The sequence below is a fragment of the Trachemys scripta genome, chromosome 1, assembly GCF_013100865.1.
Source record: "Trachemys scripta elegans isolate TJP31775 chromosome 1, CAS_Tse_1.0, whole genome shotgun sequence".
Classification (NCBI taxonomy): Eukaryota; Metazoa; Chordata; order Testudines; family Emydidae; genus Trachemys; species Trachemys scripta.
Window position 1 is genome coordinate 212,018,413 of NC_048298.1, and position 26,877 is coordinate 212,045,289.

Below are 26,877 nucleotides of genomic sequence, written 5' to 3' on the forward strand. Positions count from 1 at the left end.
ATCCGAAGAAGTGGGCTGTAGTCCACGAAAGCTTATGCTCTAATAAATTTGTTAGTCTCTAAGGTGCCACAAGTACTCCTGTTCTTCTTTTATTTGACCAATGTTTGACTGTCATTTGACTATTTATTACTGTAGTCAAATGTTCAACCTGAAAATGGTTTCCTGCCTTCAAGTCATGTTCAAAGGCCAGTTCTACCTGGGGGGAAAGGAGGGAAACGATCTAAGTTACGCAACTTCATCTACGTGAATAACGTAGCTGAAGTCGACGTACTTAGATAGATTTACTGTGGTGTCTTCACCGCGGTGAGTCAACTCCGCCTGCACCTCTTGCGGTGGTGGTGTACAGGAGTTGATGGGAGAGCGCTCGGGGATTGATTTATCTAGACTAGACGTGATAAATCAACCCCTGCTGGACTGATCGCTGCCCGCTGATCTGGTGGGTAGTGTAGACATACCCAAAGAAAACTATATTCTCAGGGTTTAAAACTCTCTCTCTACTACTGAAGACTAGTCTACACTAGAATCACTACAGAAGCTGCGCCGCTGTAGCGGATCTGGTGAAGAAGCTATAAGCGGACAAGAGAGCTCTCCTGTCGACTTAATTACTCCACCTCCATAAGAGGCAGCAGCTATGTTGGCAGGAGAAGCTCTCTGACTGACACACTGCTGCCTACACCGGCGCTTAGGTCAGCGTAACTTACGTTGCTCAGGGGTAGAGATTATTCACTGAGCTACGTAAATTATACCGAAGTAAGTGGTAGTGTAGACAAGCCCAAAGAGACCAGTGTGTGGCGCATGCTCCTACTGAAGGCAACATCAGCTGATGCCTGAATATCCAGTTTGTAAAATTTTAAGGTATGAATAGATGTGACCAGGTAGCTATTCTAGAGATCGTTTCATATGGTGTATAAAATCGCCCAGGAGGTTGCTACTGCCCTTTATGCTGGTCATGGGAAAGGGAATGACCTACAGGGCTGGGTGGATTGATTTAAAATAAATTTTTAACTTGATTTGCATTTGTACTTTTTAGTTTCTTGAAGAAAGGCAGACTCTCATTGGTTGGTAAACATTAAACCATGTTGATCTGTAGCTAAATATATCCTTAAAACCAAATCTTGTACTACTATTTGCTAACCACGAGGATACATTATATCTATATACTAGGGCTGTCAAGTGATTAAAAAATTAATCGCAATTAATCGTGAAATTAAAAACATTAATAGTTATTAATAGCAATGTTAAACATTAAATAGAATACCATTTATTAAAATATTTTTGGATGTTTTCTACATTTTCAAATATACGGATTTCAATTATAATACAGAATAAAAACTGTACACCTCTCACTTTATATTTATTTCTGATTACAAATATTTACACTGAAAAAACCCCAAAAGAAATAGTATTTTTCAATTCACCTAATACAAATACTGTAGTGCAATCTTTCTGGTGACATTGTAAATAAGAAGTGGGCAGCATTATCGCCTGTAAATGTAAAACTTTTTTGTCTTAGTGATTGGCTGAATGATAAATAGGACTGAGTGGATTTGTAGGCTCTAAAGTTTTGCAGTGTTTTGTTTTTGAGTGCAGTTATGTAACACAAAAAAAATCTACATTTGTAAGTTGCATTTTCACGATAAATAGACTGCACTACAGTACTTGTATGAGGTGAATTGAAAATACTGTTTTTGTTTTTCATTTTTACAGTGCATATATTTGTAATAAAAAATAATAAAGTGAGCAGTGTAGACTTTAAAAAAAATGTAGAAAAAACATCCAAAATATGTAATAAATTTCTATTGGTATTCTATTGTTTAACAATGCGATTAAAACTGCAATCATTCAAAATTATTTTTTTTAAAATCACATCATGTGAGTTAACTGCAATTAACAGACAGCCCTACTATACACATTGCTTAAATAAATTATATATCTTAGCAGATTTATTCAGATTCTTAATTTTTACAGTTAGAAATAATGAATGATGCATTTCTTATTTACTAGATAAGGATTAATTTTTTACTCTTGATTTGTGTAAAGCTGCATTTGGATGAAAACTAGAATTCATTTAAAATGCACGGCATTTTAATTTTTATTAGTAAAATAAAACTACCTTAGAGGTGTTGGATACCTAAGAAAAAAGTAGGTTATCAAAACATGTTTTGCATTTTAAATGGATACATTAAACAAAGGAAGAATTATCTGTAGTTAGTGATTTGAACTGATTGTTTCTGGTCACCTTGTCCGTCAAGATTTTAAAACTAAGATCTTATTGTCTCACACTTTGTTTCTAATTGTAGATTGGAAAAAAAGGAAACAAACTCTTCTTTTTGCTCAATTGCCAACTGGATTCTCAAATCTGAATAAACTAGTCATTGAATTGAACTAGATGAAGAAACTGAAAATGAAGAAAATATGCTCTTTGCACCTGCAGAAGAAGCTAGCGTTGTCAAAGTTGGTCTACCACTACAACAAACTCTGATTTCAGGTGTTTAAACCAATGCCCAACACCATTTCAATGGCGTAACTGTCTTTAAAACTCGACAGCAAATATATACCGCTTGAATGTTTCTATTTAATTTAAATGATTTTAATAGATTATAGTAAAAAGAAAATTAAATATGATGATTTTTATCCAAGCCGCTTACAGGATTAATGGACGCACCATCTCAACAATCTTGAAATAGGAGATTTGACCTCTTTCCTTTAGGTGCCCGATGACAGAAAATAAATACAGCATTAGAACTGATGTGTGATTGAGACAGATCCTCAGGGCACTAAGATGATCTAACATATACCAGAGGTCCTCTCTTGGGTGAGATGGTTTTAGACAAGAGGGGCTCCTTAAAAATTGTGTTAATTTTGGGGATAAAGGTCAATTTGTTTGGGGGGGGGGGAGGGGAAACCTTACTGTGGAATATGCAGTACTGTTCTCAATTTCAGAGCCCAAGCTCTGATACCTCTTGGGGGGAGGTGATGGTAGCCAGGAAGGCCACCTTGATAGACAGGAAATACAAGAATATCTTTCAGATGGATTCAGAGAGGTGCTGAGTCAGATTAACCAAACTGAGGTCCCATAGCAGTGCTCGATGAATCTTTACATCATCCTTTTAAGATTTTCTCTGAGGAAATGCTTCATATTCCACTGTAAAGAGATCCTCTTTCTGCCTGTAGACAAAAATATGCTAGAAAATGCAGCCACTTGATATTTTAACGTTGAAGCTGTGAAGCTCTTTATTAGACCCTACTGAAAGAATTTGAAGGTCTGTAATATAGTACGTCTCCGTCACCATCTATGTTTCTTGCATCACTGCTTGAATGTCTGCCAGGTTCCAGAATTGGGGGGGAAAAAAAAATAGTGGAAGCTTTTCTAGATACTAGCCGAGCTGAGACATGCCTTCCATGTAGCCTCTTGCTTTCATGCATGACTGCTCAAAAGCCAGGCAGTTATTAGATACTTTGGCTCTGGGTTACAAAATCAGTTCCTGAGAAAACAGATCCTGTCTTAAAGGGTGGATAATGGGAATGGAGTCCTCACTGGGATCAGAAACATTGGGCCTAACTCACCCAATACGGAGCCACTAATACGATCTGTGTTTATTCCCTCCTGATCTTTGCCTATTGCTCTTGGATATCACTTTTCAGAGAAAAAAAGGAGACACCTCACGGCTTGTTCATGATGCAAATAGACCTCTCTCTGGTAATCCAAATTTCCTCATTAGAAACAAAGATTTCTGGATGGAGAAACCATTTTGCATGATCTAGCTGTCCCCTGCTTCGCCAGTTGGCTGTGATGTATTTCTTTCCTTGAATATGTAGAAATCTGCTGGACTGGAGGTTTTGCTTCACTCAGGAAGCATCAGAATGTGGACTGACCTTTGCAAGGATGACCACCCCTTTCCAGCCTCCTTATTGATGGAGGCCATTGAACTGGTGATTTCTGTCATGATTAGAGGGAGTTGCTCACTCATAGGGAGAAGGCCAAGTCCAGAACAAATTGCATAAAGTTCTAATAAATTTTTACCATTTCCTCTCCTGCATATTCAAGTGCCCAGGATTTAATTAATCTCTGTGTGAGCTCCCTATCCCTAGAGGCTGGCATCTATGCTGGTTTAGAAACAGTAAGAAAATCCCTTCTTGAAACAATGTGTGCTAAGCCACCATCTTAGACTATTAGTCTAAGAAACTGGACTCTCCAGATGGGATGAATTAAGATGTGAAGAAGGTAGACTGGACCACTAATGGATCACATGTACAGACTAAAGGTTTTAAGATCCAGATTTGACCTAAAATATGGGGTGTAGGGGAAGGTTGTCTTTCTAGATTGCTTTAGCTTTAAGTAATTCTTTTTGGAGTTTTTATAAAAGCATTTTTACTTTATCTGCTCACTTTCCAGCCTCAGCTAACAAGCCATTTCCAGAGCTGTGCTGTCAATAATCCTTGTGCAGGAACAAAGTTGTTGTTACAGAATGTTATGACTAGGATTGGACAAAGATTTTTGAATAAGGCTTGTTACAAATGGATTAGCAAATTAATAATAAAAATAAGTATGACTTGTTGATTTAAGGATATTTCCTTTGTATATTTTGACAATTTGTGTTTAAATGGTTTAAAGCTTTAACTTTTTGAATCTCAATGCCTCATTAAATAATTGTCTTACCTCCCCCCATAATTTCCCACAACTGCGAAAATTGTAATTGATAAAAATAAGAGTTTAGAATACATAATCTCTCAACTGTGAAAAGTAGATTTTTATCAATCTAAAATACTAAAAAAATAAACATCCACATAATCAAATATTTAAAATATATAAAAATTAAATTCTGCAAAGCTTAGGTATGACAACATATACAATCAGAATGCTGTTTTCACCTCCATTCATAGCACAAGTAACATAATGGAGAGAAGACAGACTTTACATGGGTTTTTATGCCATCCACATTTCTTTTCATTACAGCTTTGTATCGTTTGTTTCTTCAAGTATTTGTAGATTAAAAAAATATATATACAATTATTTTCAAATCTACTTTCAGTTAATGTCTACTTCTGTCCTGTTGCAGCTAACTCATGATTAACTCAAAAAAATTAATCACAATTAAAAACATTTATCGCCATTTTAATCGCGCTGTTAAACAGTAGAATACCAATTGAAGTTTATTAAATGTTTTGGATATTTTTCTACATTTTCAAATACACTGATTTCAATTAGAACACAGAATATATAGTGTACACTGCTCACTTTATATTATTTTTGATTACAAATATTAGCACTGTAAAAATGATAAACAAGAGAAACAGTATTTTTCAATTCACCTCATACAAGTACAGTAGTGCAACTTCCAAACGTAGATTTTTTTTGTTACATAATTGCACTCAAACAAAACGCTGCAAAACTTTAGAGCCTACAAGTCCACTCAGTCTTACTTCTTGTATGGCCAATCACTAAGACAAACAAGTTTGTTTACATTTATGGGAGATAATACTGTCCACATCTAATTTACGTCACCAGAAAGTGAGAATAGACATTTGCATAGGACTTTTGTAGCCGGCATTGCAAGGTATTTACGTGCCAGATATGCTAAACATTCGTATGCCCCTTCATGCTTCGGCCACCATTCCAGAGGACATGCTTCCATGCTGATGACGCTTGTTAAAAAAATAAGGCGTTAATTAAGTTTGTGACTGAACTCCGTGGGGAAGATTTGTATGTCTCCAGCTGTGTTTTACCCGCATTCTGTCATATATTTCATGTTATAGTAGTCTTGGATGATGACTCAGCACATATTGTTCATTTTAAGAACACTTTCGCTACATATTTGACAAAACACAAAGAAGGTACCAATGTGATATTTCTAAAGATAGCTACAGCACCAAGGTTTAAAAATCTGAAGTGCCTTCCAAAATCTGAGAGAGATGAGGTGTGGAGCATTCTTTCAGAAGACTTAAAAGAGCAACACTACAATGCGGAAACTACAGAACACGAACCACCAAAAAAGAAAATCAACCTCCTGCTGGTGGCATCTGACTCAGATGATGAAAATGAACATGGGCCGGTCTGCACTGCTATGGACTGTTATCGAGCAGAAGCCGTCATCAACATGGACGCATGTCCTCTGGAATGGTGGTTGAAGTGTGAAGGGACATATGAAGCTTTAGCGCATCTGGCTTGTAAACATCTTGCAACGCCAGCTACAACAATGCCATGCAAACGCCTGTTCTCATTTTCTGGCGACATTGTAAACAAGAAGCGGGCAGCATTATCTCCTGAAAATGTAAACAAACTTGTTTGTCTGAGCGATTGGCTGAACAAGAAATAGGACTGAGTGGACTTGTAGGCTCTAAAATTTTACATTTTATTTTTGAATCCAGTTTTATTTTGTACATAATTCTATATTTGTAAGTCCAACTTTCACGATAAAGAGACTGCACTACAGTCCTTGTATCAGGTGAATTGAAAAATACTATTTCTTTTTTGTTTTTTACAGTGCAAATATTTGTAATCAGAAAAATATAAAGTGAGCAGTGTACACTGTCTCCTGTGTTGTAACTGAAATCAATATATTTGAAAATGTAGAAAACCTCCAAAATTATTTAAATAAATGGCACTCTAAAAAAATTAATCGTGATTATTCGTGCGATTAATCGCACTGATAAACGATAATAATCACTTGACAGCCTGAGTAGAAACTCATCCAGATAGAAACCTTGCTAGCCAGTTTTATTCCTTCTCTAAGTACCAAATTATGTCAGAATACATTTTTCTATAATAAACACCTGTTCCCATTCACCTAAATAAAAAACTATGACAGTGAACTGGCAAAGTTATCCTTTTTGGGGGCTGGTTCTGAAGAAAAAAAAAAAAAAGATCATATGCTTCCATTGCTATTTACAGTCATTAGAGAAACAAACATTCACTTGAGGCAATGTTCTAAAACCAAGGAAGAAACTAAATCTTCAGAAGATATACCTACATTTTTCCCAATTTCCAAAAATATTACTAGATCATCATTTTCTATCACTAATGGCTGAACTACATTGTACTGTCTTGGAAACTTATAGTATGTTGAGCACATTACAGCACGCTGTGCTGCCTCACATCCAATCCAGAAACTAGTTTTGTGAAAAAGAAATTAATATACTCCTAACAACTAGCTGATATGTTCAGCAATGGAAAGTTATAAACTTCCAGCATGAGTCAAGTAGACACTGACAAGCTTATCAAAAACTAGAAATATTGCAGAATAGGGGCACAGCCTTATCTTACGCCACTAGAAAAAACTTCAATTACCGCTGGACTACAGATGTTGATTTTGTTGCTAGTAGCATTGAAATCTGTTTTATTATTGTATGTTGCGGTACTTCATTATCAGAATACTATTATAATGAAATTCCTCTTTAGATTTATAGAACAGTTATGGAGACCTAGATAAAAGTGAAAACGACTACAAGTGTTGAATTTTTATGTTGACTGCAACAATTTCCATCAGAAACCTGAATGTTGCAACCAATATATTCTGCTAATGCAATGAAATAGCTGAATCGGTTAAAACATCTTTGAATTGAAGAAAAAAATCTGCTATTCTTCCATATTCAATATGTATTTTCACACTGTTAAGTAGATGAATAACTATTTCTCCAAAACCATTTTACAAGAAATAGAAATTTAGATGTACTCTTGGTATTTGTTAGCTACACAGATTACTTACAAGATCAGCGTATTTCTTGCAGAGAGCTGCCAACTTTTCTTCTGGAGTAGAAAGTGTGTTCAAGGCTTGCATCAATAACAGTACTTCTTTTCCTATGGATGAAAAAAAATTAAATACTGAAAAAATCCTATAAAAAGCTTTTTCCTCTGAAAAGAGTTCTGTATTAATGATGATCTAGAATGTTTTTAATGGCATGTTAGTTTAATAGCTGTATATTGTTTTACTAGAGAATGGCAACACAAGTCCCTAAAAAACAAGGAATTCATATAATTAGCTTGCTATTTGTAGACTTGTATAACATGAAGGGTAGTAATATATTTAATTCAACTGCAGTATGCACAGAGCCTTAGACCACAAGAATTCTTTGACTTTCATAATTTCTCTTTCAGAAGATACAAACCAAGAAATATATGATACACTTTTGAAACCAGAGATCTAAAATTCAGATTTTGTTATGACATACAGAAATAGTCATCAGCTAAAAGTGGTCTTATATACAGACAGTCATCTTCAGTGTATGTAACCAAAACAATGCAGCATCATAGTCTTTAACAACCAGAAGTTAAACCATTTAGTCTATTTCCAATGATTAAACTGAGTGAAATGCAAGAAGTAAAACAAATTGTGACTAGTGGATTAGATTTTTAAAACATTAACATATTAACAGGTGAGGGACTTTTTAATATTAATTTTAACCAGTGACCTTTTAAAGCATGTTCTTCCATTTCCCCCCAACACGCATCATGATAAGGAGGACAAAATGCCATTTGGCAACAAAACTAAAGCTCCTGGGAATAACTCAGATTGCCAGAGTACAATGTAAAGCCAATTTTTAAGGAAACATTAAAACCACTATCTTTTTCAAAACATAGAACTTGCTGTAATTTAGAAGCCAAATCCTAAAACAGCAAATACCTAAGGTTTTCTCTTTGTTTTTTTCAGTCTCCGGATCTTGTTGGCCATCAGGTGGCTCAGTACGGGCTTCTTCTCTCCCAGGAGTCTCCTCACGTGATTCTTGAGTACAGTACATTGAACCCACTGGCTTTCTATTTTTTGTGATATAATCTTCGTCTTCCAATGCACCTGTACTTTCTATGCCATCACAATTGGACTGCAGATGTTGCAAAGTTGTGTCAGATTCAATGCATTTGCTGTTCACCAACTGATCCTGGGTATTCATTCCAATCTCACAAATTCCAGCTTCACCTGTTGTACCAATCATAAACTAGAAAAGGGGAAGAAGTAATCAGATAAGTTACCAAGTAAATTTTTCTTGAAGTAAAAAACCTCTACTCTATTTTCAGTATACATAAACAAGAATCCAAAAAGCTACTGTATCACTAAGTTGAACTGCAAACTGTAGTCAATACTTTTAGAAAAACTAATATTGTATGTATATAAAAAGCAATTTTGCTTTTCACTGATTGCAATATATAAAAATGACCAACTTACCCCCAAATATTTAAGGAGTAATGCAGGCACTACGCTTGACAATAATTCTCTCGTAAGAAAGTAACCTGAAAAATTTAGGTACACAGGACTCCAGCCTGTTTTTTGTTTTTTAAACTCCTGGAGCAGGTGAAGTAGTTACTACCCAGAGACATTCCCCAAACACACACAGAGAATGTCACTGAAACATCACCCTGTTAAGAATGAATCAAGCTAAGAATTATCTTCAATGGCTTGTCATTCCAAGAAGTGTAGTATTAGAAGAGTTAGATGCTAAAATTATATTTCCATGCTAACTTTTTATTTGTGAGAAAGCTATAGTGTTCTAGCAGCTTTGACTAGAGTATTAAAATAAGCACACAGCTGCTCCATTGGTCAAAGTATATGGAATCAAATGAAAAATACTGTCAGACACAGGAAGTTAATTTTCAAGTAACAACACTCAAATAGGACCCTCAACAAATTTAATAAATCATGAACCAGCCTACACCCTATATTCAAAATGTGATACAATCTAAAAATTACTGAAAAATCAGAAAGCCAAATATATTTAACAATTTCAAAAATACATAAACATGCATTAAAAACACAAACTTTCTGACCTTTGCATCCCCAGAGTCAGTTTGAGAAGCTGTTTTTCCCAATTTAGTAAAACAAATCACAGTATATATACTCAAATGCAAGAATGCTGAACCCACACTTAAGACGGTCCTGGATTACAGGCGAGACTAAAGTACAAAGCAGATGGACGCCATCCTGTATACTCTGCAGCACCAGTAAATGCCAGCAGCATAACTTTAATGAAGTCTGACAGCTACTTTATGATTCAATTTCAAAGATTAAAGATATTAACATTTCAAATAATAGTTCAAAAATGGAACGAGGAAACATACAGGAGGGAGAGAGGAAAGAGGAGGAAGAAACAGGACATTTTTATAATTTGAAGTGTTTAAAAATGCTCCTGGAAAATACATGGTGGAACATGAATGTTATGCTTTTTGTAAAATAAAAGTAACCAAGTTAGCAAGACACACTACTAAGCTGATTAAATTAAAAAGAAACTGATATTAAAACTCATGCTACACAAAACAATTAAAAATATGGAGAAGGAGCAAGAGTATGTGCAATTTCATCTTCAAAGTCATATTTCACCTTTCTGAAAATATTACAGTAGCAAAAAAATCACTTATACTAATTGGCTCTGGGTTTAGAGTATTAAGACACGTTGTCTGTAATTCTGTGGGTAGACAATGCCATCTCTGTAATATTCATAAAAATCTGCCTCAAACTGATATGAAGTTCAGAAGAATGTTAGCACCTAACTGGAAGGTAAGCTGTAGTTCTCTCTGGCGACTGGTCTACGCTTAAATCTACACTTGTGAGACATAGTTCTCTTGGTGCCATACTGAAACCCACTGTGGACCTCTGGAATTGAACAGATGGTGGCCACACCCTTAACAATTGTAAGTCTAAACGCAACTACTACTACCACTGAATTCTCTCATCCATGAAAAAACCAGACATAATCAGTCACTATAATCATTTAAGGATAGACAATATCAGAGCCTGAATATTCTAACCTGTATGCTCTAATCAAGAGCCAGGTCACCATCTTGGCAAATGAATAGTTGGGACAAAAAATTCCTGCTTTTTATGATCATGCCATTACAACATGTATACATACTGGCTATTCAAGGGAATCATGATTGTAAAAGTAAATGTTCTTCCAAAACCCTTTAAAATATTTAAGTGAATTTTAGTGATGGAAAGCAAGAGTTTGACAGTAATGAAGTCTATTCTTCACAGCACAGGTACATCAAAGCTACTAGGAGGGAAGCTGTTCTAGACTTGATTTTAACAAATAGGGAGGAACTCGTTGAGAATTTGAAAGTAGAAGGCAGCTTGGGTGAAAGTGATCATGAAATCATAGAGTGTGAAATTCTAAGGAAGGGTAGAAGGGAGAACAGCAAAATAGAGACAATGGATTTCAGGAAGGCGGATTTTGGTAAGCTCAGAGAGCAGACAGGTAAGGTCCCATGGGAATCAAGACTGAGGGGAAAAACAACTGAGGAGAGTTGGCAGTTTTTCAAAGGGACACTATTAAGGGCCCAAAAGCAAGCTATTCCGCTGGTTAGGAAAGATAGAAAATGTGGCAAAAGACCACCTTGGCTTAACCACAAGATCTTGCATGATCTAAAAAATAAAAAGGAGTCATATAAAAAATGGAAACTAGGACAGATTACAAAGGATGAATATAGGCAAACAACACAGGAATGCAGGGGCAAGATTAGAAAGGCAAAGGCACAAAATGAGCTCAAACTAGCTACAGGAATAAAGGGAAACAAGACGACTTTTTATCAATACATTAGAAGCAAGAGGAAGACCAAAGACCGGGTAGGCCCACTGCTTAGTGAAGAGGGAGAAACAGTAACAGGAAACTTGGAAATGGCAGAGATGCTTAATGACTTCTTTGTTTCGGTCTTCACCGAGAAGTCTGAAGGAATGCCAAACCTAGTGAATGCTAATGGGAAGGGGGTAGGGTTAACAGATAAAATAAAAAAAGAACAAGTTAAAAATCACTTAGAAAAGTTAAATGCCTTCAAGTCACCAGGGCCTGATGAAATGAATTCTAGAATACTCAAGGAGCTAATAGAGGAGGTATCTGAGCCTCTAGCTATTGTCTTTGGAAAATCATGGGAGACGGGAGAGATTCCAGAAGACTGGAAAAGGGCAAATATTGTGCCCATTTATAAAAAGGGAAATAAAAACAACACAGGAAACTACAGACCAGTTAGTTTAACTTCTGTGCCAGGGAAGATAATGGAGCAAGTAATTAAGGAAATCATCTGCAAACACTTGGAAGGTGGTAAGGTGATAGGGAACAGCCAGCATGGATTTGTAAAGAACAAATCATGTCAAACCAATCTGATAGCTTTCTTCGATAGGATAATGAGTCTTGTGGGTAAGGGGGAAGCTGTGGATGTGGTATACTTAGACTTTCCTGCTGGAAAGGCATAATGAATGGGGTTCCGCAGGGGTCTGTTTTGGGCCCAGCTCTGTTCAATATCTTCATTAACGACTTAGATATTGGCATAGAAAGTACGCTTATTAAGTTTGTGGATGATACCAAACTGGGAGGGATTGCAACTGCTTTGGAGGACAGGGTAATAATTCAAAATGATCTGGACAAATTGGAGAAATGGTCTGAGGTAAACAGGATGAAGTTTAACAAAGACAAATGCAAAGTGCTCCACTTAGGAAGAAAAAATATCAGTTTCACACATACAGAATGGGAAGAAAGGGATCTAGGGGTTATAGTGGACCACAAGCTAAATATGAGTCAACAGTGTGATGCTGTTGCAAAAAAAGCAAACATGATTCTGGATGCATTAAGAGGTGTGTTGTGAGCAAGACACAAGAAGTCATTCTTCCGCTCTACTCTGGTTAGGCCTCAGCTGGAGTATTGTGTCCAGTTCTGGGCACCGCTTTTCAAGAAAGATGTGGAGAAATTGGAAAGGGTCCAGAGAAGAGCAACAAGAATGATTAAAGGTATTGAGAACATGACCTATGAAGGAAAGCTGAAGGAATTGGGTTTGTTTAGTTTGGAAAAGAGAAGACTCAGAGGGGACATAATAGTTTTCAGGTATCTAAAAGGGTGTCATAAGGACGAGGGAGAAAACTTGTTCACCTTAGCCTCTAAGGATAGAACAAGAAGCAATGGGCTTAAACTGCAGCAAGGGAGGTCTAGGCTGGACATTAGGAAAAAGTTCCTAACTGTCAGGGTGGTTAAACACTGGAATAAATTGCCTAGGGAGGTTTTGGAATCTCCATCTCTGGAGATATTTAAGAGTAGGTTAGATAAATGTCTATCAGGGATGGTCTAGACAGTATTTGGTCCTGCCATGCGGGCAGGGGACTGGACTCGATGACCTCTCAAGGTCCCTTCCAGTCCTATAATCTATGAATCTATGAATCATGGGTAGTAGCAATGCAAGTTTCCACAGACTGTCTCTCAAACCTAACTTGACTACCAATTTTAGGGGTGAGAAATGTCTCTCCAAATTATTAGACATGTCCTTTTATATGTGCAGTGTTGCACTGGTATAAACTTAAGGTGTGACTTTAAACTGATTTTAAAAGGTTTAGAAATTGCAAAATGGGTTGTGTGCTACTCATTTTTGGTTTTAAATCAGACTTATTCCAGACTAATTTGATGAGGAACAAGTTTTAAATTAAGAGTCTACACATGGGTTTGCACTTGTTTAAATAATCTGGTGCAAATTTCTCTGTAGAAAAGGCCATTTTCTTTTTTCACAAAAATGAGTAGAGTTGTTCAAAGAAATATAAGCTATCATTAACAGTATGCATCCACGTATAATTCAACCTCTGCTTCCTCCTATGTCTTAAGAAAAAATATAATCTTTGGTTTTAATGATATAATATCTGTCACTGTAATATTATGGTAAAGAGCCCTGAAAATGCCTATAATCAAAAAGCATTGGAGCATAAGCTTTCGTGGGTGAATACCCACTTCGTCTGACGTCTGTTAGTCTATAAGGTGCCACAGAACTCTTTGTTGCTTTTTTACAGATCCAGACTAACACGGCTACCCCTCTGATACTATAATAAAAAAAATTCACAGGTCCAGCCATCAGCTACAAAACTAGTTAAACCTCAACCACACTTCTCATAGGCCACATATAGGCATGTTTATTAATGGGATGCACCATACTGTAATAAACCCTTTAACAATTAAGAACATAGTTATCTCATCTGTGCACAGAAACCAAATCAATTTAATCCATTTCTCATCTCAGGGCTAACAGACTTTGACAATTTCAGATCTACGAATACCTTGTCAGTGGAACCTTTGACTTTGTAATGTCTAATACATTTCTGGACCACTATACTGCTCTTGTGTTCTCCAGGGCTGGGTCAGTGGCAGCTCTTGCGTTGTGCTCTGGGGCTGGGCTTTGTGACCTAGGATTCAGGGTCGCAGTGCAACTCCAGTTTGGCCCTCCACACCATTGACCATGTCAGAGGGGTGGCTGGGCCAAATCGGAGTACCGCTGCAATCCAGCACACCTCATCACATCTGTCTTGTCATCTTAGAGCCAGGCTGTAAACCCAAGTTTTATCTTGAACAGCTTTTAAAATATTTCTTGCCCAAAGAGTTGGTGGGTGACAGACACTAGTTGAAATCAAGCCTGAACAGGTGATGTATTTTGGGGAAGATCCAAGCCATAGTTTGAGCCTCAGGTTCGTGCAAAAATGTTAAAATAACATTTTGATGACCTTTAATTTTTGGACCACTAACCCTATCTCAGGCCCCCAGGAGGCATAACAAATCAAGACAATCTGAGTAAGCCTGTGGATTTCAGAGCACTTAGAAAAATTAACTCGTAAATGGTAATGTAGTCTCAGCCTTAATTATAGTGATGCTTCTGCCCCTCCATAATTGTAGACATTCACTGAGTGTGTTCTTCAACATGATCAAAGTAGTATAGATCACAGTGTGCACATATCACACTACAGGGCAGACACACAACTTGGGCAATTGTAAGTAAGGCTACAAATTTGTCGTGGCGGGGGGAAAAGTCATGGATAATGTGATTTTCCTTTTGTCCGTGGTTTACCCCACAGCGGCGGCTCTTATCCTGCAGGATGGGCCTGGATCCCCACTAAGTCACGTGCAGCAGGACAGGGATTCTGTTGCAAGCCAGAGTATTTGCATGCAGCCTGATGTCTGAGAAAGAGGGTCATTCAAGGTGAAATGCTGTGACCGTTGACCTGAGCAGCACCTATACACTATAAATCTAAGTCCTGGCCTCAGCAGCTCTTTCCAAATATATGTTATACACATTAATTGCTCTCTGCCTGCATTCTCTACAGGGGATCCTTCTTGAAGCTTTGCCTTGACAGCAAAGTTTCTGCTTTAAGAGCCAATATTTCAAATTACTCTAAAATCTAATGCATACTCAGATTTTACTTTAAAAAGGAAATTTTATTTTATTTACAGGAAAATAAGTGTTTATTGAAGAGGGAAAATGAAAGACTCGTGGCTGCTTACTAGAGAGTAATGTAATGACATGCTTCTCACCCATTTCCTAAACAGTGGGACTGAGTGTGATCAAAGAAAATAAATAGTTACAACTCTCATGAATACCAGCATAATCAAAGGGCATCAGGAAATGCATCCATAGAGACCCCTATTCTAAGAACTGGCATTTATTCATATAAATTTATCATTAAAGACACAGTAAACAATTTCAACTTTCTATATTTGTTCAATCTACATAAACCAAGCATTTACACTTTTATTCACCCCTCAAAGTGCTGCAGTTTTTGTGAAAAAGGAAATCTCTTTTTGCAGAAGTCTGTACGTGACTAGGTGGTGACGACCTTTTCTTTCAGTAATCCATGCCTGTCTCAACTGGAGACCGGATTACTGAACAATCTTCTACATGAGTATTCCCCAAAGGTGATTTGGAAATTTCACTAAGTGCAGAATATGGCACATCAGTTGTTTAGCAATGCTTCTTACAGAAAACATATTACCCAGTTATTTGCACTGGCTTTCTGAGGATGGCCCCACAGATCTGGAAGTCTTCCCCACTGTTGGTCCAACAGAGCCAGAACCCAAATACATTTAGGACATACTTCTTTCAAGTTTTATTATCCCAGTCTTCTGGGAGGGTGACAGATTAAGAAAGAGATGCAGAAGATATTTGTTAGCAAAATCTCAGGTGACTATTAACCTGCAAGATTTGCAAAAGTTTTTGTTGTATGTTTGTCTAGAGCAATGAATAGCCACCTACACCTCTACCCTGATATAATGCTGCCCTCGGGAGCCAAAAAATCTTACTGTGTTATAGGTGAAACCGGGTTATATTGAACTTGCTTTGATCCACCGAAGTGCGCAGTTCCCCCCTTTTCCCCCCCGAGCGCTGCTTTACCGCGTTGTATCCGAATTAGTGTTATATTGGGTCATGTTATATCGGGGTAGAGGTGTATTTAAAAATAAAAATAAGTAAAAATGAAAACAAGAGTGAAATTGGCTAGTTTGCTTTGAGTGCCAAGCTGATGAGCAACAAACAAATGGTAAAAGATCCCTTCATCTTAAAGTGCTTTGCAAGCTCTCTAGACAATTATTTCAGATACAGATTGCCCCAAAATACTGAGACACTAGCTACCATCACACACCTCAAAAAACCTCTCTTCACAGTCAAGAGCTTGCAATTACCAACCCCCTCTCAAACCAAGTCTTTTAGGGGAAGGAAACTGAGAGGTTGCACAGCACACAGACAACCTGGTGCTTTGATAACCAAAAGAGATTGATAGTTCCTCTGCAACTGCTCTCAAAGCCCAAGAGACTAACTTATCAAAACCTGACAAATGCAGTCTCAACCCCAGAGGAAAGGCTAGAACCCATACTGGAACTTACTCAAGATGTCCATGTCCAAAAATGAGGCAGTGTCATATTTAGAAAATAGGAGTCAGTGAGCTGTGATGATTACTATTCATCATCACAGAAGAGTTTGAAGCATGTGCCAAAGATTGAACCTCTTGTACTGTTCAATGTATATGGAATCATTTCTGGGTACCTTTATGCTGATACACCAGTCAAAAGACAAGTGTACCATATTAGTTCAGCCACTCCTTTGAAGGAATATTTGAATTATACTGCTAATTTAACAATCCTGTCTTTAATCCTGCCACACTTGCATTACTTTATGACTATACAAGAGCTTTGTCCTTACTAGAAAAAAAGGTGTTTTTAAAATGTGTCAGCTAATGCATTAAAATCCTAGTGTGGACAAGACAGTTCATAGTTTTCACACGTTAGTTGGTTGAGGTAAACCCTTGGCATCCCTTTCTCCCCCATGTTTACCTCCATCCTGATAACATGTGAAAACTATGCCTTGCCCACACTAAGATTTTAAATATACGGTAAACACAACTTTTTTCCTATTGTGGACACACCCAAAAAGACTAGTTGCATGGTACATATTCCTGCAGGAGTCACCAAGATCCACAATCTTTTTGGCAATTTTGACTGTAACTTTTCCATAAAAATTCATGGGTCAGATATCATAAAAATTAAGTTGGGCGTTTCTGACAGGTGTCTCTTCATCATGTGATATTACAACAGCAACTAATGTCCTTGTGACCACATTAGTTTACTGCAGCTCTTTTCAGAATGCTCTCATTAGGGCTGCTCTATTGCTTGCAGCTGTTCAAGGCCCAGTAGTACGAGCCTTCATCAGATTAGGCTATCATGATCACACTACTATGCACATTTTTTTTTTTTTTTTTTAAACACAGACTGTCTATGAAGTGACCAACTGACTGTGATAGCACGCAACACTGAACTTTAAAAAAAAAAAAAAAAAAAAAGACATACAACATACATACATTGGCCCTTCTACTACTTTCTTAAATTATTAAATGTGAAATTTTAAAATTCCATTCTATGCTCTCTATACTATTTACTTTGTGCATGTCTCAGGTTGGACAATGAAGATCAATGACAGTTTCCCTTTCAGGTTCTTTGCAAGGTTTGGGTTTCTAACACTGCAGAAGAAAGTTAAAAACAGTTTTCAACTGATTTTTTTTTTTTTTAACTAGACATTTCTTTTGATCTTTGCAGAAGTTTGTTTTGAGCCAAATTTAAGTTTACAGTATTCCTTTAAAAACCAATGCTGATGGACTTGGCTACATTCAAGGCCTGCTTCTTGAGCCTTGTTCAGATAAGTATGTGCACTCACACACCTCTTGTGTTTAAGGATCCTACTATTCCTCGAAAGCCTACTAAATAGTATGGTTTTTTTCCCTGTGTTGTCCACTGTGGTACGAAACTCAGCTGAAACTGAAATCCATCTAATTTTTATTCATTCTCTTAAAAACATACCTTCAACCGTGATTTACAAAAAGGGGGTGTGCTAAATTGCTTCTTTATGTTGCAGAAAGACCTGAAAGGTGGTTCCTCCTTCTCCCCTCCCCACACTCCATTGTTCTCACGGTTTTTACATTACAAATATTACCAATATCAAGTGTTTGCAGAACATTTCTTTGGAGGACCGGGAGAGCTTCAACTGGAACTCTCTCAGACCTTAACTGAATTAAAGACCAAGTGTTGAATGTTTAACAAACCAATCTTCTAACTGTTTAACTCAAATGCCTGTGACAGGTGTTAACAAAAAAGCTGAAACAGTTTTAAACTGTGACTTACTTTCCCTCAATCAGGTTTCACTTCCTTAATACCATAATCCTACTTGTTCTCTAGTCATCCACAGAATCTCTCAAAGCCAGGGTAGACAAGATCTGAGTTTCTAATGTAAAAAAGTGACAGCCTATAAAAAAACCCTTTAAGGCCTTATTTACACAAAAAAGTTCTTATCAAGTTTTTCCCCATGTTTTGCTTTCCAACCGTTGTTTAAAACTACTGTTTGCCCAATATCTCTTGCTCTACCTTTCAGTTCTTTAATCAAATTTGATTCCTTCGTTTGGCTGTATGCTCTTATTTTAAGAGAAAGGAAATACTATTATGCAAGTCGCTTTTTAAAATTGTTATTAACATTCTGAATGCTTTGGTAAGGGGCACTAGATAAAAATAAAGGTAACCATAAGAAACAGTGTTCACAAGGGTAGTAAAAACCAGAATGTTGCAGAAAAGATGGCTTGTGATTCTTGGAAGGAATTCTTGCATCTGAAGAAGTGAGGTTCTGACCCACGAAAGCTTATGTTCCCAGTACTTCTGTTAGTCTCAAAGGTGCCACAGGACCCTCTGTTGCTTTTTGGAAGGAATAGTTTCACTGCCTCTTGAGAACTTTCCATTGGCCAAAACAGAAAACTTTGCACCTTGGAAAGTTACATTATCCTACTACAGGTAACATGCCATAACAGCCACCAGAAAACCTATAGGAGTATGACATGAGATACTGGAGCAGAAAAGAAGTGAGAATATACCTAGATCAACAGTTGTATTACACTCAATAGTGTATATACAAATGGCATCTGGGCACATTTTACTATCCTTAGAGTACTCTGTCCTCAAACAAGTGTGTTTTTATAAGTCCATACAAGAGAAGCATTATGGCTTTCTTGCAAGAAATAGAAACAAGGACGACTGTAAATCTATTGAGCTACACTATCATTCTTAGTAAGATTTTATTAAGAACATTGCCTTTTTTGGTTTAGAAGATGTTGAAAATTAAACTAGTAGCATTACTTTTGATTCATATTATATAAAAGTCTACTTTCCCTGGACAAACAGAAATAGGATCAGGCAACATCACCTTTACTCATGCACTTCAGTGGGACTACTCACACAAGCAGGACTGGCAGGGTGAGGAGCATTGTATACTGGATCAATTCTACTACTATATTGAGAAACAATTAAAACAGATGGTACAAACATGAGAAATGGGCAAAGGCCATCCTACCCTGTAACAGGTATTCTACAACTACAATACAGATACAGCCCCCACCCCTTGCTGACACGACCACGTGACCTATTAGATGACAATACTGGGTCCTATCAAAGCCTGCCCAGTTATTCCCCAGATCAGCGCGCGGGGGGTGTGTGTGTGTGAGACTCCTTCCCACGGGGATAAGTGCCACGAACTAATGGGGCCGCCACGCAGATGAGTGACCAGCCTGAGCCGACAGGCCCACGGGCTCTTTGGGGTGCCGGGCACGGAGCCGTACGAACAGGACCCCAGCTGGGCGGGTGGCTCGGGAGGCCTGTATCGCGTGCAGAGCGCGCCCTGGGTCGTGCCGCAGACCCCCGGGAACCACTGCAGAGCCCGCCGCAGCCAACCCCCTCCCCGTCACACACACGCAGCTCCCGCGCTCGATCCTTCCCTCCCACCCACCGCGGGAGCCGGGCTCCCTGGAGGCTGTGCCCGGGGGCTGGCCGCCGTCTCTTATACTTTGCTACGCCACCGGCCCCCCTCGGACCGGACGGGCTCGAGCCATAGGCTGGGGGCAGTTGCCTCCCCCCTCGGGAGCGGAGCCCATCGCGAGGCTGGGCTGAGGCGCTGCCTCGCACGCCGGAGCCGCCCGCACCAGCCGCTTCCCGGACGCGCGGCGCCGCGTGGGGCGATGGACGCGCTAGCCGGTGGGGAGAGCCCGACGGCGCGCGCAGCGGGCCGTTACCTCAGGGCTGCCCCGCGCTGCCACCGCCGCCTCCTCCCGCTGCCCCAGGCTATGGCGCCGGCTCCGTCCGGACCCTACAGTGCTGTTGCTACTGCCTCCTCCGCGCGCTGCTTCGGCTCCCCGCGTCGCCATGATGTGACGGCAGCATCCAAACAAGCAGCCGTCCGAACCAGAGACACCGGAAGCGCTTGTGCCGGCCCCGCTCGCAGCCAATCACCGCGCAGCTCTCCCAGCCACGTGATACACACTCATTTCCCCCAGGGACCTAGGTGGCTGGGGACCCTCGGCGCGGCTCCCGCCAGCCCAGAGATGGGGACTGCCGTTCCCAGCATGCTGTGCGGATGACGCAGCTCACGGGTCCCATCCGGTTGGACCACGCAGGAGCAGAGCATGCTGGGAGCTGTCGTGTAATTCCCCCCTCCCCCAGCGCGGTGTAGTCTCCCTGCGACTCTGGCGGGAGAACTTGCTGGGGCGCGAGATGCGGCGCCGCGCGGCGGGGTCGGTAACGCCGCGACGAAGGGGTGGGAGAGCGGCGGGCGCTCAGGCGGAGGCTCCGTGGGGCTCTGGGCCGTGTACGGGCCCGCGAACCCGCAGCGCTCGAGGTGACGGCGCAGGGGCCGCTAGGGAACCTTATAGGCGCAGGTCGGCCGGGGAGGGGGAATCTTTGCCCAACAGCGTGTGAGGGCTGCGCCAAGGCGGCGCCCGAGGCCAGAGAAGCGGCTGCGCCCAGGGTACGTGGCCGCCTGGCCGAGCCGCAGTAACACTTTTTTTCTTGGTGCGCACTGGGTGCTAGACGGGGAGGGGAAGCTGCAGGTGCCCTGACGGGCGGAGTGGCAAAACTTAAATTGAAACGACAATGCAGAGATTTAGGCCAGTGGTGGATGATGCGGGTATAGCTATAGTGCCATAATCCAGCCTATAGCCACAGCCGACAGCAACAGAAGCGCATTTGTCGGTGGAGGACCACCACTGGTATACCCCGCATCGCATGATGGCGCCTAGGTTAACAGAAGCATATGTGAACCACTGCAACTTTGACTCTGGCCTTGGCTACACTTGCAGATGTACAGCGCTGTGACTTAAACCTGACTTTGTGCAGCTGAGTAGGGAAAGTGCTGCAGTCTGTCCACACTGACAGTTCCAGTGCACTGTCGTGGCCACATTTGCGGCAATTGCAGCGCTATTGGGAGTGGTGCATTATGGGCACCTATCCCACAGAGCACCTTTTCCCATTCTGGCACCATGGGTTGTGGGAAGGAGGTGTGGGTGTGGGGAATTCTGGGTCCTGTCCTGATGCATTACTTCGCATCCCAGAAATCCCTTTGTTTCTGTCCACATTTGGCACCATCTTTCAACGGTTTCTGTGCAGCACGATCTGTCTGCGGGAAATGGAGCCCGAACTGCTGAGGCGTATGCTGACAAGTCTCGCCAGCACGTCATGTTTGGCTGTCGAACTATTCCTTAAGATCCAAAGTGAGGGTGAGGAGTCCGACGATGCTATCGAGCCACGTAACGCGTACAACATGAAATTGCTTGTGGCATTCACGGACATGCTCAGCACCGTGGAACGCTGCTTTTGGGCTCGGGAAACAAGCACCAAGTGGTGGAATCACACAGTCATGGAAGTCAGGGATGATGAGCGGTGGCTGCAGAACTTTCAGATGAGAAAAGCCATTTTCATGGGACTGTGTGAGGAGCTCGCCCCCACCCTGCGGCGCAAGGACACAAGATTGAGAGCTGCCCTGCCAGTGGAGAAGCGGGTGGCTATTGCAATCTGGAAGCTGGCAATTCCAGACAGCTCCGGGTCGGTCGCAAACCAGTTTGGAGTGGGAAAGTCGACCATTGGAATTGTGTTGATGCAAGTTTGCAAGGCCATTAATCGCATCCTACTCAGAAGAACCGTGACTCTGGGTAACGTGCAGGAAATAGTGGATAGCTTTGCACAAATGGGGTTCCCTAACTGTGGAGGGGCAATAGATGGGACGCACATTCCTATTCTGGCACCCCCCCCACCTAGGATCCGAGTATGTTAATCGGAAGGGGTATTTCTCTATGGTTCTCCAGGCGCTTGTGGATCACCGTGGGTGTTTCATTGACATTAACACAGGCTGGCCCAGAAAGGTGCATGATGCACGCAGCTTTCGGAACACTTTGCTGTTCAGGAAGATGCAGGCCGGGACTTTTTTCCCAGAGCGGAAGATCACGGTAGGGGAAGTTGAAATGCCCATTGTGATCCTTGGAGATACCGCTTACCTGTTAATGCTGTGGCTCATGAAACCCTGCACAGGGAGCCTTGACAGCAGCAAGGAACAGTTCAATTACAGGCTGAGCCAGTGCTGAATGACTGTGGAGAGTGCCTTTGGCCATTTAAAGGCCCGCTGGCGATCTCTGTATGGGAAGCTGGACTTAGCCGAAAACAGCATCCCCGCGGTTATATCCACATGCTGTGCCCTCCATAATATTTGTGAAGGGAAGGGTGAAAGCGTCACTCAGGCATGAACCTCTGAGGTTCAACACCTGGAGGCTGAATTTGCACAGCCAAAGAGCAGGGCTATTACAGGGGCCCACCGCGGGGTTGCAAGGATTAGGGATGCCTTGAGGGAGCAGTTTGAGGCTGAAAACCAGCAGATATATCGGGTGCCTTGCACGGGAGTGAAGTGCAGTAGTTCAAATCTTTAGGAATCAGTGTTTGCTTAGCAGACAAGTAGACTTTCAGTGCCTGTTTATTTCCTGGGCTAAGGAGTCTTTTACTTTATGCAATAATAAAGAATGTTTTCAAAACCAAAGAATCCATTTAATGAAAAGAAAAAAAATGTTTCTTTTCAATAAATAAGGGGGTGGAGTGGGGAACAGTACAATCACAGATTCGCGTATGTCCTGTCTGGTGTGCTGTGCTGCTGTGCAGTGAGTGCTGCACTTCAGCACAGCTCTACGGCATGGTGATGGGGGTTGAGTGCAGAGGGTAAGGGCCGTGGTTTTCAGGGCTGGGTGGTGAAGATACTGGTGTTGGAGGCAGCGGGTGGAGTGAAGAACACGGAAGTTGGGGAAAGTGGGTTGGAAGTGAGACTGGGGCATAACGGAAAGAGTTTTGGGACAAGGGCTGTTGGGGGGGGGGTGTTTGCGGTACTGCTCCTCTTTCTGCATGGCTACTAGCTCCTGGATAGCATCTGCTTGGCGCTCCAGGATGCTTATGAGCCTATCAGTGCTTTGCTGCCGGTGCGCGGTGCTTTGCCGCCAGTGCGCTGCATATTCCTGGCAGATCCTGCTTTCTCTCTCTCCCTCCAGTTCTGTGCTTTCTCATTTCTCATGCCGCATCACTTCTTGCAGCATGTCTTCTTTGCTTTTTCGCGGTCTCTTCCTGAATCTTTGCAGTCTCTGAGCAGGCGAGGAGAGGGGTGGCTGAGGTCTCAAGCTTGATGCAGCTGTATAGGCAAAATGCAACATTTAACAGAGGCAGCATTATTTATACCAGACAGAGTAATGATTCCCCCCGCACTTAAGGAGTAGAAAACACACAGGGTCTACACAATAGCATAATTTTCCCGTCCAAAACAGAGTACACATATCCCACGGGAGCCTCAAAATGGTGAGTAAGGGGGACTGATTGTTTCAGGGCTGCACTGTCCTCTGGGTTTCTGTGCCTTGGGGAGAGCCAACAGCTTCAGGGGGCACCTACACTGAACACTGTCCCAACATTTTCCACAGGAGTTCGTCCTGGACGATATCTCGCTGCTGAGGGTAACCTGGGAAGCAAGGGAGGGTCTTCTACTGCAATGAGGCTTCCGCCCTGGCCCATATGCAGCTTGCCTGTGTGCAGCAATGGTCCCCCCCGCCCCTCGTGGCACAGTGGCGCGGACACGTTAGCCTGGCTGGGACAAGGACCACAGTGGCTCTCCCGATAAACCTGCGCAAGCGCATTGCACATGTTCTGGATGAGACATTCAAGGAGATTACCGAGGCCGATTACCACGATGTGATAACCACATCAATGCACTATTCCGCATCTAGGCATGCATGCCTAACACTCCTCTCCCAAAGAGCCCGCACCGAAAAAATTCCTTCCTGAAAAAAAGAACGCTTACCAGGAACCTGCTCTTCTGTTTGTCCTCCACCAAGTACCGGCCGCTGTGATTGGCTACCTTCCTCCTGGCTCGATAAGAGCTCCTGGCTGCATGGCTCCAGGGATTCTGGGGTGTCTCCATCCGGCCCACCACCATCACTCCCGTTTTCCTTCCCCCCCCGCCCCCAACACCGGCTCTGAAGTGTCCATGGTGGTGCTCGGAGTGGAGGTGGGGTTAACCCCAAGTATCGCATCCAGCTCTTTGTAGAATCGGCAGGTCACGGGGGGAGCACCCAAGCGGCCGTTTGCGTCGCGGGCTTTGCAGTAGGCACTCCGCAGCTCCTTCACTTTAACCCTGCACTGCAGGGCATCCCGGTCATGGCCCCTTTCCATCATGTCCTTTGATACCTTCCCGAAGGTATCGTAATTCCTACGGCTGGAGCGCAGCTGGGACTGTACAGCTTCCTCCCCCCCAAACACTGATGAGGTCCAGCAACTCGCTATTGCTCCATGCTGGGGCTCGCTTGATGCGTGGAGGCATGGTCACATGGAAAGCTTTGCTGATAGCACTCCACTCCACGCCGGGCTGAGCAAACAGGAAGGGGATTTTTAAAATTCCCGGGGAATGTAAAGGGTCAGTCACATGGTTGGTTACCTGAGGCCAGGGCAGTAGAGTTTGAACTGATGACCAGAGTGGCTAGAACAGGCATTGGGGGATACTGCTGAATAATTCTGGAGGCCATTCACAGCGCATTGGGCGGCCACACTGGTGCCGCAGCGGCAGCGCAATACTTGCTATTCCTCTCAGAGAGGTGGAGTACATGCAGTGCTGCAACCACGGAGATACAGTGCTGCAAATGCCTTGCCAGTGTGGATGGGGAGTGAGTTACCGCGCTGGGGGAGCCTTTACAGCACTGTAACTCGCAAGTATAGCCAAGGTCTTTGACTATGCTACAGTGCTTACAGCACAGCAGCTATGCCAGGGCAGCGCTGCTAGTGTGGATGCTCTTAGGCAGGGGCTCTCAACCTTTCCAGACTATGTAGCCTTTTCAGGAGTCTGATTTGTGTTGGGTACCTCCAAGTTTCACCTCACTTAAAAGACCGTTTGCTTACAAAATAAGACATAAAAATACAAAAGTGTCATAGCACCCTTACTGAAAAACTGCTTCCTTTCTCATTTTTCCATATTATAAGTAAATCAATTGGCATATAAATATTGTACTTGCATTTCAGTATTACTATACAGTATTACTATGCAGTATGAACAAGTCATAGTATGAAATTTTAGCTTATACTGACTTTGCTAGTGCTTAGCCTGTTGTAAAACTAGGCAAATATCTAGATGAATTGACGTACCCCGTGGAAGACCTCTGCCTACCCTAAGGGATATATGTACCCCTGGTCGAGAACCACCGCTCTAAGCCGATGAGAGAGAACTCTCCCATCAACTTAGCTACAGCTTGCAGGGGCTGGTGTAATGTCAGCAGCAGAAGCTCTCCTGCTGACATAGCGCTGTCCACACTGGTGCTTAGGTTAGTGTAATTTAGGTCACTCCGGGCATAGCTTATTTACATCCCTGAGCAATGTAATTTATACCTACCTAATCTGCAGTGTGGACATAGCTTAAGTCTATGGAAACTTACATCAGTCTAAAATCGGTGTACAGCAGTTTAGTTTGTCCTTGTATCTGCTCTACAGCACTTTAAGTCACACCTTTAGTTAAGGTAATACAACTTTACAAGTAGAACAAACGAGGGAAGGTAACAGGGGCCCCAGCTAAGAATGAGTGACTTACCTTCTGCCTACAAGCAGACATTATTGCTTGTTTAGGTGAGCTGTGGCAAATTGAGGATGCTACAATTCCTGCTCAGCAGAATGGCAATTCTAGTACCAATATAGTGCGCTGGTCTAAGAGATGCAGGAGTTTCAAGTAAGGTAGAAAAGACTTAAGCAAGAAGCTCTCAAGTGCAAGATCTATATAAAGATTTGATTATTGGTGGGAAATTATGCCCCATTCATATTTCCCTCTTTTTTTGCCCAGTTTGTATTTGTGTGTATTAACTCTCATTTAAGTATTTTATTTGCTCTTGCTCTAGAGTATCACTTTGAAAACTAAGACTAAGCCAACTCTGCTGTTTGGTTTGCGACACGTATGAAAAATATGTGGCAACACTTCTAAGAGTCACCACATCCCACTGCAGTATTTGTGGTTACGGTGACCTGATTTTCATAGAGAAAAAACTATGACATCTATCACAAGGATGAGGCTATGCAGGGCAATTTTTCTAGAATGACACTTCAGTGTATATAGCAAGATTAAAAGGCTGCTCTCATCTTGCTCAAACAATCCCCTTCTCTGGTGCTTTGTGCCCCTGTGATTCAACTCTACTTTCAAGAAGGCTAGATGAATGATTAATGGGAAGGAAGCCTGGACAGATGATATGTTGTGCGAAGGAGGCAAACATGCATTCTTTGAAACAGTCATCAATTTCCCACCTCAGG

At 41.5% G+C, this 26,877-nt stretch overlaps 1 protein-coding gene across 2 annotated transcripts in view; it reads right to left on the bottom strand.

Moving 5' to 3' along the window:
• The window catches only part of TXLNG (taxilin gamma), a 47,247-nt gene extending 26,610 nt beyond the window's left edge, over positions 1 to 20,637 (bottom strand). Inside the window, exons 1-3 of one of the 2 annotated variants that reach the window (XM_034756212.1) lie at positions 20,316 to 20,637; positions 8,622 to 8,931; positions 7,707 to 7,798 (exon numbers count right to left, since the gene is read on the bottom strand). In XM_034756212.1, coding sequence (XP_034612103.1) covers positions 7,707 to 7,798; positions 8,622 to 8,931; positions 20,316 to 20,447 — 534 coding nt within the window. In that variant the 5' untranslated portion in view covers positions 20,448 to 20,637. The remainder of the gene's footprint in view (positions 1 to 7,706; positions 7,799 to 8,621; positions 8,932 to 20,315) is intronic. The other variant, XM_034756204.1, reaches the window with a different exon arrangement.
• Positions 20,638 to 26,877: the final 6,240 nt, after the last annotated feature.